This window comes from Panthera uncia, chromosome B1 (genome assembly GCF_023721935.1).
Source record: "Panthera uncia isolate 11264 chromosome B1, Puncia_PCG_1.0, whole genome shotgun sequence".
NCBI classification, from domain to species: Eukaryota; Metazoa; Chordata; class Mammalia; order Carnivora; family Felidae; genus Panthera; species Panthera uncia.
In genome coordinates this window covers 139,687,986-139,705,086 of record NC_064811.1, presented here as the reverse complement: position 1 = coordinate 139,705,086, position 17,101 = coordinate 139,687,986, and the positions used below count along the sequence as shown (strand labels likewise).

Sequence of the window (17,101 nt, the reverse complement as noted above, 5' to 3'; positions counted from 1 at the left end):
CATCTCTTGCCAAAGCACAAATCTTTATATACCCTCTGCATTACCCACATTAGACTATTTACCACTTTCTCTTTCATAAAATTCCATGAGTCTCCATACATAGCTTCAGTTTTTATCTTAGTGATTTGACTCTATAAAGTTTTGCACCACCTTTTGTCCAGGAAGAAACTTATAAGCCAAGATCCAACTCAAATGCCACCATCCTTAAGAAGTCTTCCCAATCCCAAACATAATTAATGCATTCCTTCCTCTGTGTTACTGCAATATTTTGTTACACTTTCATATTCATAACTAAAATATCTGTTGCTTTTTTTCTGGTAGATTTGAAATTGTTATAGGAAGGGACACATCTTGTATTCTCCAATCTTCCTGAAACACACCAAGTGTAAAATATTGGTTGTATTAATTTACATCTGTACAATGCACCACACTTATGCATTTAATTCTTACCTATTTATTATAGACTAGGTATCACTATCCCATATTACAAATGAGAGAATTTAAATTCAGCAGCATTAACCAAAATAATATAATTAAACACAGAAGACCCCAGACATGCACCTAGGTCTCCTAACACAATATCCAGTGTTCTTTAAGTTAAACCATACTACCTAGATTCAGGCTATTAATTTCTATTGGAGTTCATTCTTTACTATCATAAAAGCTCAAGAATGAAAACTTCTTTTGGCAATGATTTGTTTGAGAATTTGAGACTCTTCATTTAAAAAAATTTACATAAATTAACTTATGATGAAAAACTAGTTATTCACTAGACAATTCAGATAAATTGAAAGTTTGAGAAATTTAATTTTATACAGATAATTAACAGTATACACTTGTGCCAAGTAAAAGAATGTTTTCAAGAATAGATGTGTGATCAATTGATATAAGAATGCATCTTTTAATATACTGTATATTTCAAAAAATGCTTTAAGTGAGAAAAACTTTGCTGTAGATTCTTTAGAGCTCTTGTTCTCTCCACTATGAATATTGACCTCCAACTTGAAAGAAGTGAATTTTCCCCATCCACTGGCCATTTTCTGCTCATCTGCAGCGCAATCATCTCTTCTATGAAACAAATAGAGCAACACTCGATTCTAGTGGTGATGTGAGACTAACAAGTTCTGAAACGTACATAGGTGCTGCTCACATACCTGGTCGCTGTTTGGGCAGATGTTTTGCTGATGGACTGAGGTTGGAAAAGAGGAATGGGATATTATTCATAAATGCTTTCAAAGATAATTCTGGCAAAATTCAAGTCAGGGAACTGCACAGCCCTATTGCAGCTGCAATCTGTTGGTTGCCATGATTTGGCTGGAGCCATGAGAAACCTGAGGCCTTCATAAAAGTGCCTGCTGGAGAGGTGTAAACATCTTCCCTTTCCTCTCAATGAACAGTATAGGCCAGGCCGTTGGTCCCACAACTTCCTGGTATCACTTCAAAGGAGATCTTACTTCTCATGTCAGAGACACCAGGGTGCAGAGAGCTTTGTAGCTCAGACAGCCTTAGGGATTCCTAACCTCAGGGACTAGGTCCCAGAAAATCAAGGGACATCCCCAAGGTTACATACGAATACAACAGCAAAGTCCGTAGTGGAAATTATATTTCTTACTACCAAGCCATCAGTTTGTTTTCCAACTGCCATGCCACTACCCACACAGAATTATTTAAAGAAAACAAAACTTATATTTCCTTTTCAAAACCACAGGAGAACACTGCAAGTAAAAACACTAGACTCTTTTTTTTTCATTTATCATTGATGTTTGCTTTGCTTGGACCTGTAAGCAAAGAAAGAGTCAACCATGTACACTAAGATGTATTTAAGGATAAGGATACTATGTAAAGGACAGAAATGTACTCTAGCAGATAATATAGGAAAAGATGACAAAAAGAAGTTGAAATTTCTAAATCAAGTTATCTGAGAAAAACAAACGGAAATCATATTATCAATACAGACTTCTTCCAAATAACTGCATAATTATTAGTTACATCCCATCCCAGTCCACTGCCAAATAACAAAGCTTGCAAGGTACTTGCTTAGAAGTTTTCATAGCTCTACTCTTCACTCTTCATATATCATGAGTAAAGAAAATTCGAGGAAAAAATTATAAGAATATATTTCTTGATTGTCACCATTTATAATAGCATCCATTTTCAAATACTAAATTGAAATAATTTTAGCATATAGTTATGCGATTAGTATATAAGCAACTATTAACACATTAGCTGTATATTATCTACTTTTAGGTACTCTCTACCTAAAAGTGGTAAAGTTAAGGCTGCACCAGGTCAGGGATTGTATCATATTTCATCTTCTGGAATTCCAAGGATAAGTCCATGTTTCATCCACAGTAAGTGTTCAATAAAGGTTTGATGAATTTACGAATATTTGTAGTTTAGAGCCATGTGCTTACACTTAGCTCTGTGTAAACACAGGATTATGAGTATGTAAGCTCTTCAACTTAATCCAGATGGCAAATATAATGTGTACCAGAAATTGCTGAAAGACTATATAGCCAAGATTCTATTCACATATTATGAATGGGAATTGAAAACTGTCAATATATTTTGGGTCTATTAAGCATTTGAGCAAATAGCCAAACCTTTCCTGTTACCTTTCCAAACCTCCCTTATTTTTCTACTGGGGACTTAACCTCTCAACTGTAAAATATGAAGGACTTGAGATATGAATGCATTTTTGTATATGACAAGAAAAAAGAACTTTATCTACAAATGTTTTTATAAAGAACACTTTCCCACCAATAAGTAGTTGCAATTAAAAAAAAATCCTCTACCTCCTATATATTTATGGCACTATGAGTAAAAATTATACAGTGTTTACTCTGTTGCAGACAGAGTGATTTCTACTTCACATTCATTTAGTTCTTATAACAACACCGTGAGGGTCATAACGTCGTCTCCATTTTATAGATGAGAAAACTGAAGCATAAAAGGTATTGCCAAAAGCCACACACAGTTACCATATGTGTGGGCTGGTATTAGAAGTCATGTCCATCTTATTCCAGAGCCCAAATTTTTAATAGCAGCACTATTCTGTCTCCTTAAAATTTTAAAAAATAATAATAATAATTTTTGAAGCCAATCCCAATTTTCAAAAATATACCTGAGAAAGAGAGAGAGAGAGAGAGAGGTAGAAGGAGGAGGAAGAGGAGGAGTAGGAGGAGACGAGGAGGGGGAGGAGGAAAGGAACAATGAAGCATCATGGCAACACATGGAATCCAGAGTTCTGGATTCAAATTCTGATTCTATCACAGAGCAACATATGATAAGTTACCTTAAAACCCTAAGCTATAGGTACTATGTAATACAGAAATAAGATATGTTATAGGATACTTTTTATGATGCATACAGTTTTGTACATGAAGCCCCATTCTACCATGACATACACTAGAAATCTGGTCTTATTGTAAACTTTTTAATCTCGGACACAATGGAAGTGTATCCTATAATCAATATCTTTTTTCTGTCTTTACTCTTGGACACTAGTTCACCCAGCAAATCTCACAAATCTCTTTCCCCACAGAAACATAAGGCAACCTGATTTAGGTCATTACTTCCGTTACCCATTCCAGATGGAAAATCCTAATTTTTCCTCCCCTGGTCACTGCCTGCAGGCCACACTTCCCAGGACCACATATATACTATTTCTTCCCCTGGGACTAAAAAATATATATAAAAGAAAAACTTCCCCTTGGTTCTTAGGTTTAGAAAAGAAGGAAACAGAAAAGGGAAGCCTGTTCCACCAGATTTTGTTCTTACCCATTTGTTAGAGAAAAAAATACAGGCAGGAACTCTTCCTTCTAGAACACATGATAATTTGCTAAAAGTAGCATGTTTCCTTCAAAGAAATTGTAACTTAGTAAATATTACATAAAGTATATATTTTGAACATGCCAGACTTCCTAGTCTTAGGAAACCACACTGGAGTTCCAAGAAGTTTAGTTAACCCTATGATCCCCCAAAGCTTTGGAGCTTTTGACCTTAGGGCTTTCAGACAAGTTAGGATTGAAAAGATAAAGTTATTTAAGAGCCTTCTCACAGCATATTTGTTTTCTCAAAGGCATTCACGCATCATTTACATACATACTGTACACAATAAACCACTTTCCTGAATCACCTGCATTTGAAAGGAAGTTCTTCACACTCTTTATGGGCTCATAATCATGCATTCAATGAATACTCAGACAGCAAATCCAAAGTGTGAAACAATTTAACGCGTTACCACACAAAATGTCAGAGCCTGTGCCAAGAACCAGACACTAATGACGACGAATTCTGCTCAAATCCAATTCAGCCTCTGCCTTCATTGACATGAGAAGCCTGCTGTCACAATTAAATACTTGGGACAATGGCAGCAGTGTCTCCCTGACACTATTTAGCACTCAAATATTTCTCTAACACTATTAAAATTAATCGTATGCATTTTGTATCTGTCCCGTACATAATTGGACATTTAGTTTACAACTCTCCACACTTAGAGAACACTCTTTTGAAAGGGACTAGGGTCTCCCCTGTATTCCATGCAATTGAAAGTATTGGCCTTACTCTGACAATATACGGGTTATAAAAGGCAAGAATGCTAAAGACAAAATGTATTCTCACTACAGAAAACCACTTGCCAAAAGGGATAGAGGCCCAGGGCACAAATACCATCACTTCAACTGCCAGTCTTAATACATTTGTACTGGCTGAGGAGCCACTACAGGGGATTCAAAAAAAAAAAAAAAAAAAAGAAAAAAAAGGCATCTGAAATACAGAACCCAGGTTCAGGTTCAAATTCTCACCACTCAGTAAGTATCATGACAGGCCCACCACTGAATCTTTCTGAGTCTGTTTCTTCATTTGTCCAAAAGAGGTAACAATAATATTAATTGATGGCGATATGGTGAAGACAGAAGACTATGTAAAACGTTTAATGTGAAAAGATGAACTATGTTATTTTGACATGACTAACAAAGGCAATTCCTAGACAGTGAGGTCCAAAAACTCATTCTCTAAGAAAGGTCTCCATGTGCCTGTTTTCTGGTTATACACGATGTTCTTCCCGGAGATACTTTAAAGGTTTAATTAACTTCCAGAATTTGAGTACAAAACACAAACTATCCTAAACCTTCACCTCTAGGTATTTGCGGTCAGAGAGCTCAGCCCTGAGGACTAGAGCACCATCCTTTCAGTATGACTGGTCCACTGAAATGGTGCCAAGTGGGTTCCCAATGCTGCACAAGAGCAGAGATGATCTTAATAAGCACTTCAAATCTACTCATGGCCAAAGAAGAGAGCTCAAAAATGCTGAGATCAGCTACGAGGCCCAGGGCCATTCAAGGAGTCCCTGTGGTACACAATCCACGTGCTGACAGTTTAACACAGATGAGAAATGTAAAGAATGAAGAAACTATTCTACCCTCCTACACATCCACCTACGCTCCCCCAACACACCAATTAAATGTCATCAATAGGAAGTTCAACAACACAGGGAAGATATCAACTGTCGATAGTAAATACATGCTTTCTGACTGCATCCCCATACAACTCCCTTGATTTGTAAAATGGTGTAGTGTGTCAAAAACTGTTGAAATATATATATTTTTTAAACATCAAGGTAAATGCTTTGAGTATTTACACAACGTTGGATTTTGTTTGAGAAAAATAATATATTTGGAAGCACTTCTGACCTTCTAATGTATGGTTTCAACATTTTAGAACTATTATCGTTCAAGAAAGTTTTGTGGTTTTTTTTTCTAATATGGTCTAGAGCAAATAGTTTAGCTCAAACTATAAATGTAAATTGCAAGAGAAGAGCTGAAAAAGACAAATGTCTCCTTGGTTCACTTTCTGGATTTCAATTAACACCTAATTTACAATACTTAATACAAATATATAGTTGAGCTCTTTAAAACAGCTTGACAGGATTAGCCCACGTTTTGTAAAGAGCTGATAAAACAAGCATTCCATTAGCCAACCCACAGTGTCTCAAAATCTAATAGTCAATATCCCATTTTCAGGGCTGACAATGGCAAGAACTAAATAAATAAGCAAGGGATTCCCTCCCTCCTGCTCTCTGGGAAAGAACATATTCTGTGCAATTCATTCCATAACTTTAAGGCTATAAATTATTTTTAATGTTCCTCCCTAAGCATCATTATTCAATAGATAACTAAAGGAAATAAACCACTAAAGCCGTACTGCTAAATCATTCTACTATATCCAGTGTTGGGGAGAGGACTCTTAACTCCCTCATTTAGGAAGGATAAGTCCGGGATTAATTTCAGATCTTGGAATATGAAAATTGTAAGAGGCCTCAAAATTCCCTCAGTTGAGGATATCCTACAGGCCCAGAAACCTTGCCAGGCACCTGAGCCTCAGCCTGGCCCAGGCCTAGCTATGGGCTCCAGATGCTGCAGGGGGCTTTCCTACAGTTCAGGGGAGCAGTATGGCCCCCTCCCCCCATCTCCCCAGACACCAGATGGTCCCAGCAGGATGTGCAAGGCCTCATTTTAAATGGATTATTCACCTCTATCTTTTCCAAGCATTCTTATAAAAGCTTAGGGCAGTCCTAATTTTAAATATTTAAGTCGATGGGTCTAAGGTACTATTAAAAACAATAGATAATATTCTAAAAAGAAAAACAATAATGATGGTAAATCACTAGCACTCAATACTATCTACCTGAGTTCTAGAAAAATTGAAAGGCTAACCTCTGTCCAGTACACGCACTGTTGAAGAGGCCAAAGGGATCATTAATGTGACTAATATTCTTAAGGTTTACAAAGAATATGATGGTAACTACAGCCAAGTGAGAATAAATGTTAAATAAGGGAGAGTTGCTAAAATGCACAAAAATAGGATTCTTACATACATAATGGGGGAAGACAATATGGTTTCTGTAGAAGAAACTATACATGGCATACATCAGGACTTCATAGAAAAGTGAGCCATCATGATGGCAAGAGGAAAAGTAGGGAATTATGTGCTAACTATCTCAAAAAGCCTTTGCTAGGTGGGCTCTTAGGCACGTCTAACTGTTCCACCATAGACTCAGGAGGCCTCAACAGAGAAGGGAGGACTCAAACAGCACCTGCTGAATTAGAAATCATAAAGACTCCATTAATTATTACCTGAACTGCCTCAGAGAGGGGATTCCAGCTAGATTTTGAACTTGTAAATGATACCACCTTCTTCAGGGATCAAAAACTGGGAAGACACCAGGAGACGATGTGTAAATCAACAAACAAAAAGGAGTTTCAAAGCCAGCTTCCTCTATGGGGATATATTTAAGAAAAAAATAGTCCACCTAATTCATACCTAGTGACAGTAACTGCCATTTACGGGCCAAAAATGGATGTGAACCCTCACGACAAGGGCTAAAGAATTACTATTGTAAATGATGAACAGAATTCAAGTCTATAGAATATAATGTCTATCCATCCCTTTTGCAAAAACTGTACTTCTGAGTTGGCACCAGAAGCAGGAGAAGGAAAAAAAAAAAAAAAAAGAACAAAGCAAGATCTGAGGAATGAAAACTGAAAGAGAAGAGGCTGGTTAAGGGAAGCCACTCTACGAAATGCATTTTTAACATGAGGGTTTGGCAACCTAGAGAGGTGCTGACCAAGAAATATATGCCTCGATATTTAATACTATGATAGAATAAAGTAGACACCGGGTTGGACATCAAATTCTAAAACCTCGTACCTAAGAGGCCAGCAATGAAGCTAGAAAGTACAGCACTGAGGACCAAAAGAAAGAAGATCTTTACCAAGAAATTATGAATTTATGAAAATTATCCCATGAAGAATTGATGAAGAATTAGTATACCAGAACCCTGGGACATTAATTGCAAAGAAAAGCGGAAAGGAGAATCCTTTAGGATGCCAAAAGCCTATTTCTATGTAAACAGGCTTGTATATGCCACTCTAAAGGCAAATTTAACCTTGCAAGTCACTGACCTTTAATCTTGTTTGGATTTTTTCCAAGCAAAGGAGTCATTTACCGAGGAGATTCAAAGTAGAAAGTCTTTTTTTCAGGGTGTTCACACTTGTCCAAGAGGATAAGGACAAATCTTCTAGACAAACATTTTACGTCATCGATCTCCTCCACCTCTACCCATCACTCACAATAGAAATTCTTCAATCCCCCTTCTTACCTCTTGTATTTCGACTGCCTGAGCTTTCCAGATACCCCCTTAAGTACAAACAGAGAAAGAAAGGAGGAAGGCAGGGAATACAGAGTTTATCAGGTTTCTGTTTTTCCAGGGAACCTCTAGACAAATCTGAGAGTTTAACTTGCACGCTGAATTTGCCCAGGCTCTTCATAGATATTAATACTCAGATTAACACCTACTGGAACAGTTCCACACTGAAACAAGGGAATGTTCTGGAATGGAATGGAACAGTACAACACTGAAACAGTCTCTGTTCTGGAATGACTTCCTGTAGCATCAGCTTCCTGGTGTCCCTCAGGAACCTTCTGAACTAGAGAGAGTAGGATTGCAAACTCAGAGGACTACATACTACGCTGAAGAAAGACAGTCAGATACTCCTTTGAATTATCTGCTTCTTTGTGATTATCTACAAAGAGAGAAAGATTAATTACCTACATTCTGTCCTAACAGATTTGGCTATATAAATATACATGAAGCTGTGCTGTACTAACTTAACCTACTTTTGCTTATACCCAAATGTCTAAGTGAAAGTTCAATTAAATTAACCCGAGGCTTCCTTTCTGTCCCATGAACTTGAAATTAGAGTTCTCATGGATATACAAATTATACCATTTCACAAATGTATTAAGAATGGCACAATTTTAATGTTATATTTATATTTCTTCTTGAGTCACATTACTGGTTAAAATAGAAGTTTGTAGATGAGGAATGAAGATCAACATTTATAGTCTACAGATATCGAGCTGGAATTCAGAACTTTAGCTAGATACCAACAGTGGTAATCTATCTCCCTGTGATAAACATTAAAAATCAGCTATGACCTCTGACCTCAAAGACTTTATAAGATGAAACTATGTTCTTAGTCATTTCATACTTACCAGATATGAAAGTAACTGCACTTTTATTAGTCTAGACTCTAGGTAAACCCAGACAAATTTCTATTGTTTGCATTTCAAGGAAGACCTCCAAAAGGCCAGCTAAGAATGCAGTGTTAGGGGCGCCTGGGTGGCGCAGTCGGTTAAGCGTCCGACTTCAGCCAGGTCACGATCTCGCGGTCCGTGAGTTCGAGCCCCGCGTCGGGCTCTGGGCTGATGGTCCGGAGCCTGGAGCCTGTTTCCGATTCTGTGTCTCCCTCTCTCTCTGCCCCTCCCCCGTTCATGCTCTGTCTCTCCCTTGTCCCAAAAAAAAAAAAAAAAATTTAAAAAAAAAAAAAAAAAAAGAATGCAGTGTTATTGTCTGTCTATCTGTCTATATGCATGCAGGTTTTGCAGCCAGGAGACTTCAAATCAAGTTCTGGATAATCTTAACAAGCATTTGACCTCATGGAGCATCTGTTTTCCTATCTGTGTAATGGGAAGATTCACAAATTCCACCCAATTGGGCTGTTGTGTTGAAATGAAAATTATGGTTTCATTAGTCATTATGACATCAAGCCACTGTATAGTCTGAGGAAAATTAGGACCCTTGTTAGAGAAGGACACTTTATTTCATGGCCCACGTCCTCCATTCTGCTCTTCGAAAGGGCAGACAAAGGTATCCCAGAATCTGGAGAGCACCCTCCATGCTTTTGTGTGGCCTTTTTTCACATATCTGTCCTCATCTTTCTTATTTTAGTGACCTTTTTTTGACTCTTGTTTGGGATTTCAATGTACTATTTAATTTTTTTTCCTGTTATTACAACTTTTACTTGTCTTATATAGTGCCAAAAGAGAGGCCAAGGGAAAAACAAAAAGGATTTTGCCACTCTTTAGCCAAGATGGTAAATTAAAGCCTTCACGTCACTGAATTTTAAAAGGTAGGGTTGATCATTTAAAAAGTGATGGCAGGAGCCCCTGAGGGGCTCAGTTGGTTAAGCATCCTACTTGGGCTCAGGTCATGATCTCATGGTTCACGGGTTCGAGCCCTGCATGGGGGCTCTGTGTTGACAGCTCAGAACCTGGAGCCTGCTTGGGATTCTGTGTCTCCTTCTCTCTCGGCCCCTCCCCCACTTTCTCTGTCTCTCATTCTCTCTCTCTCTCTCTCTCTCTCTCCCCCCCCTTTCCCTTCCTGCCTCCCTCTCAAAAACAAATAAACATTAAAAAAATTTTTTTAAGTGATCTCAGATTTTGGACAAACTTCTCAGCCTACCACTGGTGCCATTCTTCTCTCTCTTTCATGATACATACAGAACATACACATACACACAGGTATGCCTCTCGTACTCAAAGATAGGGAAGAAATAAGATTAGAGTAATAATCCATTCAAAGTTGTTTTCATTGTTTTATCTTCAACAGCTATGCTCAACAATAAACCAATATTAAAGGAAAAAACAAAACTAAACGCTGTTAGAATTTTTTTCCTTGCTCTAGATGTTTATTTACTGAGGATAATAAATATTTATCCTTGAGTCATATTTCAATACACATGGTGCAACCATTTAAATTTCAAAATTGAAAACAGTCTTAAGTAGAAAACAAAAAACAAAACAAAACAAAAAAACCAGTATGCTCGCCGAATCTTATTCTGTACAATTTCTAACATAAGATAAATCTAAAAACAACATAATTTCTGAAAATAGTACTAATTTTTGACACTTCTTATATTCATATTTTAAGTCAATGATTTTCAAAGACATAAACTTTTACTTGAATCTGTATGGAAAACAATATTTATTGTCCTGAAATCAAGCCCATGATACATATGCCCTGGTTTTTTCATATTAATAGCTGGTTGAATTTTTCACACAAGAGAGCATCAGAATAGATGTTTCCCTAGACAACCTTTAGAAACACTTCATTTCTACCTTATGTAAAACAAGGAAGTACACAATTTTCACCCAGCTGTAAACATGATTCAAAACTAATTTCCCTATAAAAAGTGTGCTTTGGGGAGTTGTTACAGTACTGAATTCTGGTTGTCCAGTCGCTAGTCACCCATCCTGGCAGAATGATGTCTCCTTCTCCAAACCACCAGGGAAGGCCCAAGAAACTTTCGGCGGGACAGACTTAGTGTTAAAGGTGTCAGGAGGAAACTTACAAAGCAAATGGAATCAAATGAGAATTCCAGGCTCCAGACTGACAAGTTTCTACGAAGCTACTCCAAGTTTTGAACAACTATCCTCAGTAAGAGCGCACCAAGGAAGATCTGATAACGCGCACACAGCACACATTCGCTCCTTGTCAGAGCAATGTGTCATCAACGGTACAAAGCAACAAGGGAATTTCCAGCATTTTCTTTCACTGTGTGCATTTCTCCTTCCTTCAGGACCAAGAAAGGCTGAATAAGGTTTACCTAGCTATGAAAAGGGAAGAAGTCGCAGTCACATACCGACCAAGCCCGCACAGAATCCGGAGAGGCAGACACACTTTTGGCACTTTGCCCACTCCCTTCCTCTCTGCTTCGCCAAAGCCCACACCTCTAGAGATGGGACAGAACGTGCTTACAAACAACCCTACCGAGTCGGCCCCAACACCCCTCGTAACCTTCCTTCCGAAGTTGGTCGTGAGTCCACCACACTGAATTCTGGTCACCCCAACCTCCGCTGCGCAGGGCCAGGGACCTGGCGCCTCTGGAGCCCCCGGGACGCTGCGCTCACGTGGTCACCGGTCGCGGCACGTGCGGATCCGACCTGAGGCGGCGGGAGCTAAGCTCCGCCCCGAGCGGGAGGAGGACTCGCAGAGGCGCTGGACGCGTTGAGGGGGAGAGGGGAAGATCCCGGGGCGCTTGGGGACCCGCGAGGGGAAGCTGAGCTTCAGGCAGTGCAGGTCAAACTGCGGTTCCCAGGGGGCGTACACAGGAAGGAAGGCGCAAGTTTGAATGGGGTAACAACTTGGACATTTTTTTTTAAGGTTTATTTTAAATGGGCAAATGCATTCGAATTCCATCTAGCATGAGAGCTTCCAAGGTCGTCCCACAATCCCCTTTTCGCCCGGATCCCACACTTGAAATCCCTGGCAAAAGAGGGAAGCAAAGGTGTCCCGAGGTAGCAATCCCACCCCCACCCATATTTGGGGGAACTCGAACCAACTGGGTCTCGGGCGAGCACCGGGGAACCGCACCCTGGAACAAAGAGGAGGTGAAGTCCCCTCCAGATACATATAGCCCGCTGAGTGTTGGTATTTAAAACCCACGGCCAGCCAGCTGTGTGTAAGTCTTGTTTCGTTTTGCTGGGGGAGGGGAAGGGAATCCGAACTCTGGACGTTTTTCCCAAACTGGGAGATGGGAGCTTGGCGTTCGATCCCACTAGCACAGAACTCCAGTCAACTCGGGCCACGGCGACTGCCACTTGGGGGGTGGGGAGGGGAAGGAAAGGAGGGCAAGAGGAGGGACGGCGGAGGGGCTGGCGAGAGAGGGAAGGAAACAGGTGAGCTCCCACCGCCACCCCTCGGAAATCCAGCGCGACGGACCCCGCGCGCCACCGTCCCGACCTGGAGAGGCACTTACCGGCTTTACAAGGGTCCTTGTAATCTATCGTGTCCGTTTTATCCTCTTCGTTCCCATCAAAAGTGTAATCATAGTCGAGGCCAGCGCAGACCCAAAGCTCCCCGTACAAAACAATCCCCGAGGCCACCAGCAACACGAGCATCCTCGGGGGAAGCGTTTCCAACCCCATCCTCCTCCCCTGGAGGAAAAGGAAGGGACGGGACCGGGAGGTGAAGCGTCCGCGGTCCGCGCTGATGTGCGGTGCGAGGGGAACCGGTGCTCCTCTCCCCACCGGGAGGCTCCTCGGCGACACTGGGGCGTTCAGGTGTCCGAAGACATACGGATGCCGTCGGGACAGGAGAGAGGGCGAGAACTGCCTGTTACCCCCAGTCGCAGGGAGAAGTTGGCTAGGGGCCCGCGGGTGGGCGGAGGGCAGGTAAGGAGCTCGGCTCCCGGAGACGGGGAGGGGCAGCTGCGGGCAAACTCGGCTCTCGCGGAGCGGGCGCTCGCAGCCTGCCAGGTCGTCCTTCTGGCGGCCGAACTTCCCGCGGCCGCGGCTGGGCGAGCGGCGCCCCGCGGGCTCAGCTGCCACCGGAGCTAGGGCTCCAGCGCCGCGCCCCCGCCGCTGCCAGGACCCGGCGGTCGAGCGCGAGCCGCCGCCGCCGCCGCCGCCGCCTGCGCCCGCCGCCGCCGCCGCCGCTCCGGGAAGATGAATCCGGTCTGCACATCAGCACATCTGAACTGAAAGGGGAGACCGAGGAAGGGGGTGGGGGGCAGGCATTTCTACGCCGCGAGACCTTAAAAGCCTGCAGAAGCCAGCAAAGCAACTGACTGAAAAGAGCAAAAGTGTGAGGATGTGGGGATGCACCGTTTGCCTCCCCCCCACCTTCCCCAGGCTGTCTTTTTTACCCTCTTCCTAACTTGAAAAAAAAAAAAAAAAAAAAAAAAATCTTCGCAGCATCTAACCCAATCACTTGCATCCTGCTTACTTATTCATACAATCAGGGTCAGGATCCGGGCCACAGCCTCCTCTCTGACTTCTTTTGATAGCCTTATACAAACAAACAGACACGAGCGCGCTGACAATTCCATTTATATTTTACTAAAGATAAAAATGAATATATTATGTATCTGCGTCCGCGAACAGCAATTAATAGATGATGTACGTGTCAGCCGAGAGTGCCAGACCGGGGGTGGCGCGAGGGATCGTGATAACTTAGCTGCAAACCTCTACTTCCCCTCCCCCCAAATAAACAGCGAGTGTGTGTTTCTTTCCTTTGCTGCGGCTTAACCTTAGTGCAGCCCGGGAATGGAGGAAAAGTGTCTGAGCCTTCGCGACTTGGGTAAGGAAATAGACTGCTTTAAAAGTCCTCCAACCAACAAAGTTTTGCTAAGAACTAAGATCCCCAGAACTGCAATTAAAAAAAAAAAAAAATCCAAAATCAAGTTACAGATTGCAGCAGCAGGAAACGCTAAGACCTTGCTGATGGGCTGGCGCTCTGGCTCACGTGGGCGCAGGAAGGGAAGTTGGAAGGAATACTCGGGAAGCAAATTTTCTGTGACAGTTCTGGCGCCCATGCCCAGAGTTGCTCGGTATCCTTCGGCTTCAGTTGTTTTACTTCTGAGGAGAGTGTGTAAAACCTGGCAGCAGGATCAGCGAGGTAAACCACATGTCAGCCTAGCAGACGCAAGACAAACACAGGTTGTGGGAAATAGGGGAGGAAAAAAAAAAATCAGAGGAAATCTCTGCAAAACCCCTGTTGTGAGCAATTCAGTGGTTTCCCCACATCTGCAAGCAGTTTCCAAAATAGGTGAGAGGACTTCTCCTCCCCCAGACTGGTGATTGGGAGTCTTGCCTTTTCCGACTCAATCTTGAACTGTCACTTTGGCAGTGGCTTGTAAAAAATCTTCTGTTCCCTTTACATTGTTATTTAACATTTAAATGCCCCCCTTTTCCATCAATATACAGTGTTATCTAGAGGAAAGTATGAAAGTAACCATCCTCCCTCCCACACACATACTTTTGACAGGTAGACCCAGTTAGGTTAGTGGATTTGACCAGGTTTTATGTTTGTTAAAGAAATATTGGAGGCTAAACTCAAAGAAGTGTCATCTATTTCCAACTTAAACTAAGACTAAAAGGATGAGAGGACTAGGTAGAACTGATTTGATATTCCTAGCAAAACTGGGGCTTTCTCAGAGGCCGATGCAGTAACAAAGCCTTCTTCTGTAGATCTCAAACTTTTAACCCCAGGTCACAGAACAGAGAGCAGATCTGAAAAGAACATGTTCAATAAGTAGGTAGAGGTATTTGGTTTTGAAATCTCTTGCTGAGTCATTCTCAAATTCTTTTACCCATCCAAAAAAAAAAAAAAAAAGGTTTGCATAATTAATAATGGTGTTGCTGTAGTGCAGGGCTAAACAAGAATGTATTCTGCCCATCTGAATGCCTAGAAAATGCAACTTTCCTTTAGAGGATCCTTGCTCTTGAAAAGCTGCTAGCATTGTCCCTACCTGCTATCCCCAAACTTTTAAAATGTCCCTTGCTGATGTAAATGACTGCAAACATCTCCTAGACTTTTTAACATAGGTAAATTTGGAAGAGTTTGTACCTGGAGTCTACTTAAACATCACTTACTTTGCAGGAATAAGTATATTCATTCATTTTCCCTGAAAAAAAAAAAAAAAGGTAATATATAGGGACATCTGCCTCATCATATAATGATGCCTATTATGGTTTCCATACAAAATTTATCATTGCTCAGTTTCACAATTTTATAAGTTTATATTCTAGATTTAGGATGATTGACATAGTAGAACCTCAAATCAAAATATAGAAATGTTTCTTTAAGGCTAAAATACCTGTAGAGAATAGTTATTTACACCACAATATCCTAGGCCTCAACCCTGATTTATTTATAAATATTATTTTAAAATAGTTACTGAATCTAACTCTATAGTAATAAAATACTTACCTTTAAATTTTGTTTCTATAGTTGCTGTGATCACAAACTAAAAGTAGACTTTTTTCCCATGTGCATTAAAAAAACATGAATTTGCAAGAATTTGAAGAAAACAAAAAGCAAGAATATGCATGTTAGGAAGGAGTTGAATGTTCGGTCAGAATGTAGCCACAAACATGTGCAGGATGTGAATCCAGTCTCCTTAGGAAGATAAAAAGAGGAGATTGATTCCTTTAGTGAGACATGTGCTGGAGTAACCTTGGCTTCTAGGTGGCACCTGACCCTGACCACCATCACCACCTGCAGCAGAACTCCATCAGCCCCCAGCACTCCAGGGAATAAAGTCACCCAAGAGAGCTAAAGCAAGAGATACACTCTATGCCAACTGGTATATCCTGTTGGCTGTCACAGTAATTTAAATAAACTTGCCCTGTGGATAATCTGAATTCGAAATGTCTATTTTCTTATCTAGTCATTTTGTAAAAAGCTAATTGTGATTGTAGTTGTTAGGAAACCAAGTAATACATGAATATATCCTGCTCATGTCCCTGGTTAAAAAAAAAAAAAAAGACACAGAAAAACCTTGTTTTGTGAGCATAATTCATTCTGGAAACATGCTTGTAATCCAAAGCACTCGTATATCAATGCAAATTTCAAGAACCATTGACTAAGTTGTGATCATATGATGTTCGGCATCAGACACTACTTGTATTGCAAGACATCGCTCGTTTATCATATCAAAATTTATTAGAAATGTTGGCTCATCTTGCAGAACACTCACACAACAAGTTCCTCAGGATCCAAGGTTTTACTGTAATTTAGATGTGAATAGAATCAAATGCGGTTTCCTCTCTCCCTTAGTCTCACTCCCCTTGTCTGAAGTAAACACTTTAACCTGTTAACCAAATAGTATATATATTGACTGGCTTCTGTGAAATTGTCTTCTCTGAAGGTTAAAAACAGAAAATATTGGCAATTTCATATGGTTCAACCTACTGTTTCAAGGCTTTAAAAAAAAATCCTGCTTTGAATTAATGCTGCTGTTCTTTGGAATTACATTTTAGGCATCTCAGATAAATATATTTCAATGAGGAGATGATTCTCTGGGCCTAAATGACCTCTGACTTTCACGTTTTTTAAATTTCACATTCTATGGGTATTTTTTTATGTCACATTGTTTCATATGTCACTATTACAGTATGCTCCCAACTCTTGATAATTAGCGTGAAACTACATTCAATCCAAATCTGTCTGTATTGCTGTTTCCTAAGTAACAAATATAGTGTCAGAGACAGAATGAAAAAATGAACAGAAGGCAATATTAGCTTCACAACAAAAGTGTCACAGAAGGTGTTTGTTTGTTTGTTTGTTTGTTTGTTTGTTAAGAAAAAGACATACACCTCCCCCAGGAAAAGAAAAAGAAAAAGAAAGAAAGAAAGAAAGAAAGAAAGAAAGAAAGAAAGAAGGAAGGAAGGAAGGAAGGAAGGGAAGGAAGGAAAGGAAGGAAGGAAAGGAAGGAAGGAAGGAAAGGAAGGAAGGAAGGAAAGGAAGGAAGGA

The 17,101-nt window shown here is 40.6% G+C and overlaps 1 protein-coding gene across 1 annotated transcript in view; it reads right to left on the bottom strand.

Moving 5' to 3' along the window:
* The window catches only part of TLL1 (tolloid like 1), a 212,377-nt gene extending 198,190 nt beyond the window's left edge, over positions 1–14,187 (bottom strand). Inside the window, exon 1 of the mRNA XM_049631294.1 lies at positions 12,603–14,187. Coding sequence (XP_049487251.1) covers positions 12,603–12,771 — 169 coding nt within the window. The 5' untranslated portion in view covers positions 12,772–14,187. The remainder of the gene's footprint in view (positions 1–12,602) is intronic.
* Between the last annotated feature and the right edge of the window lie 2,914 nt (positions 14,188–17,101).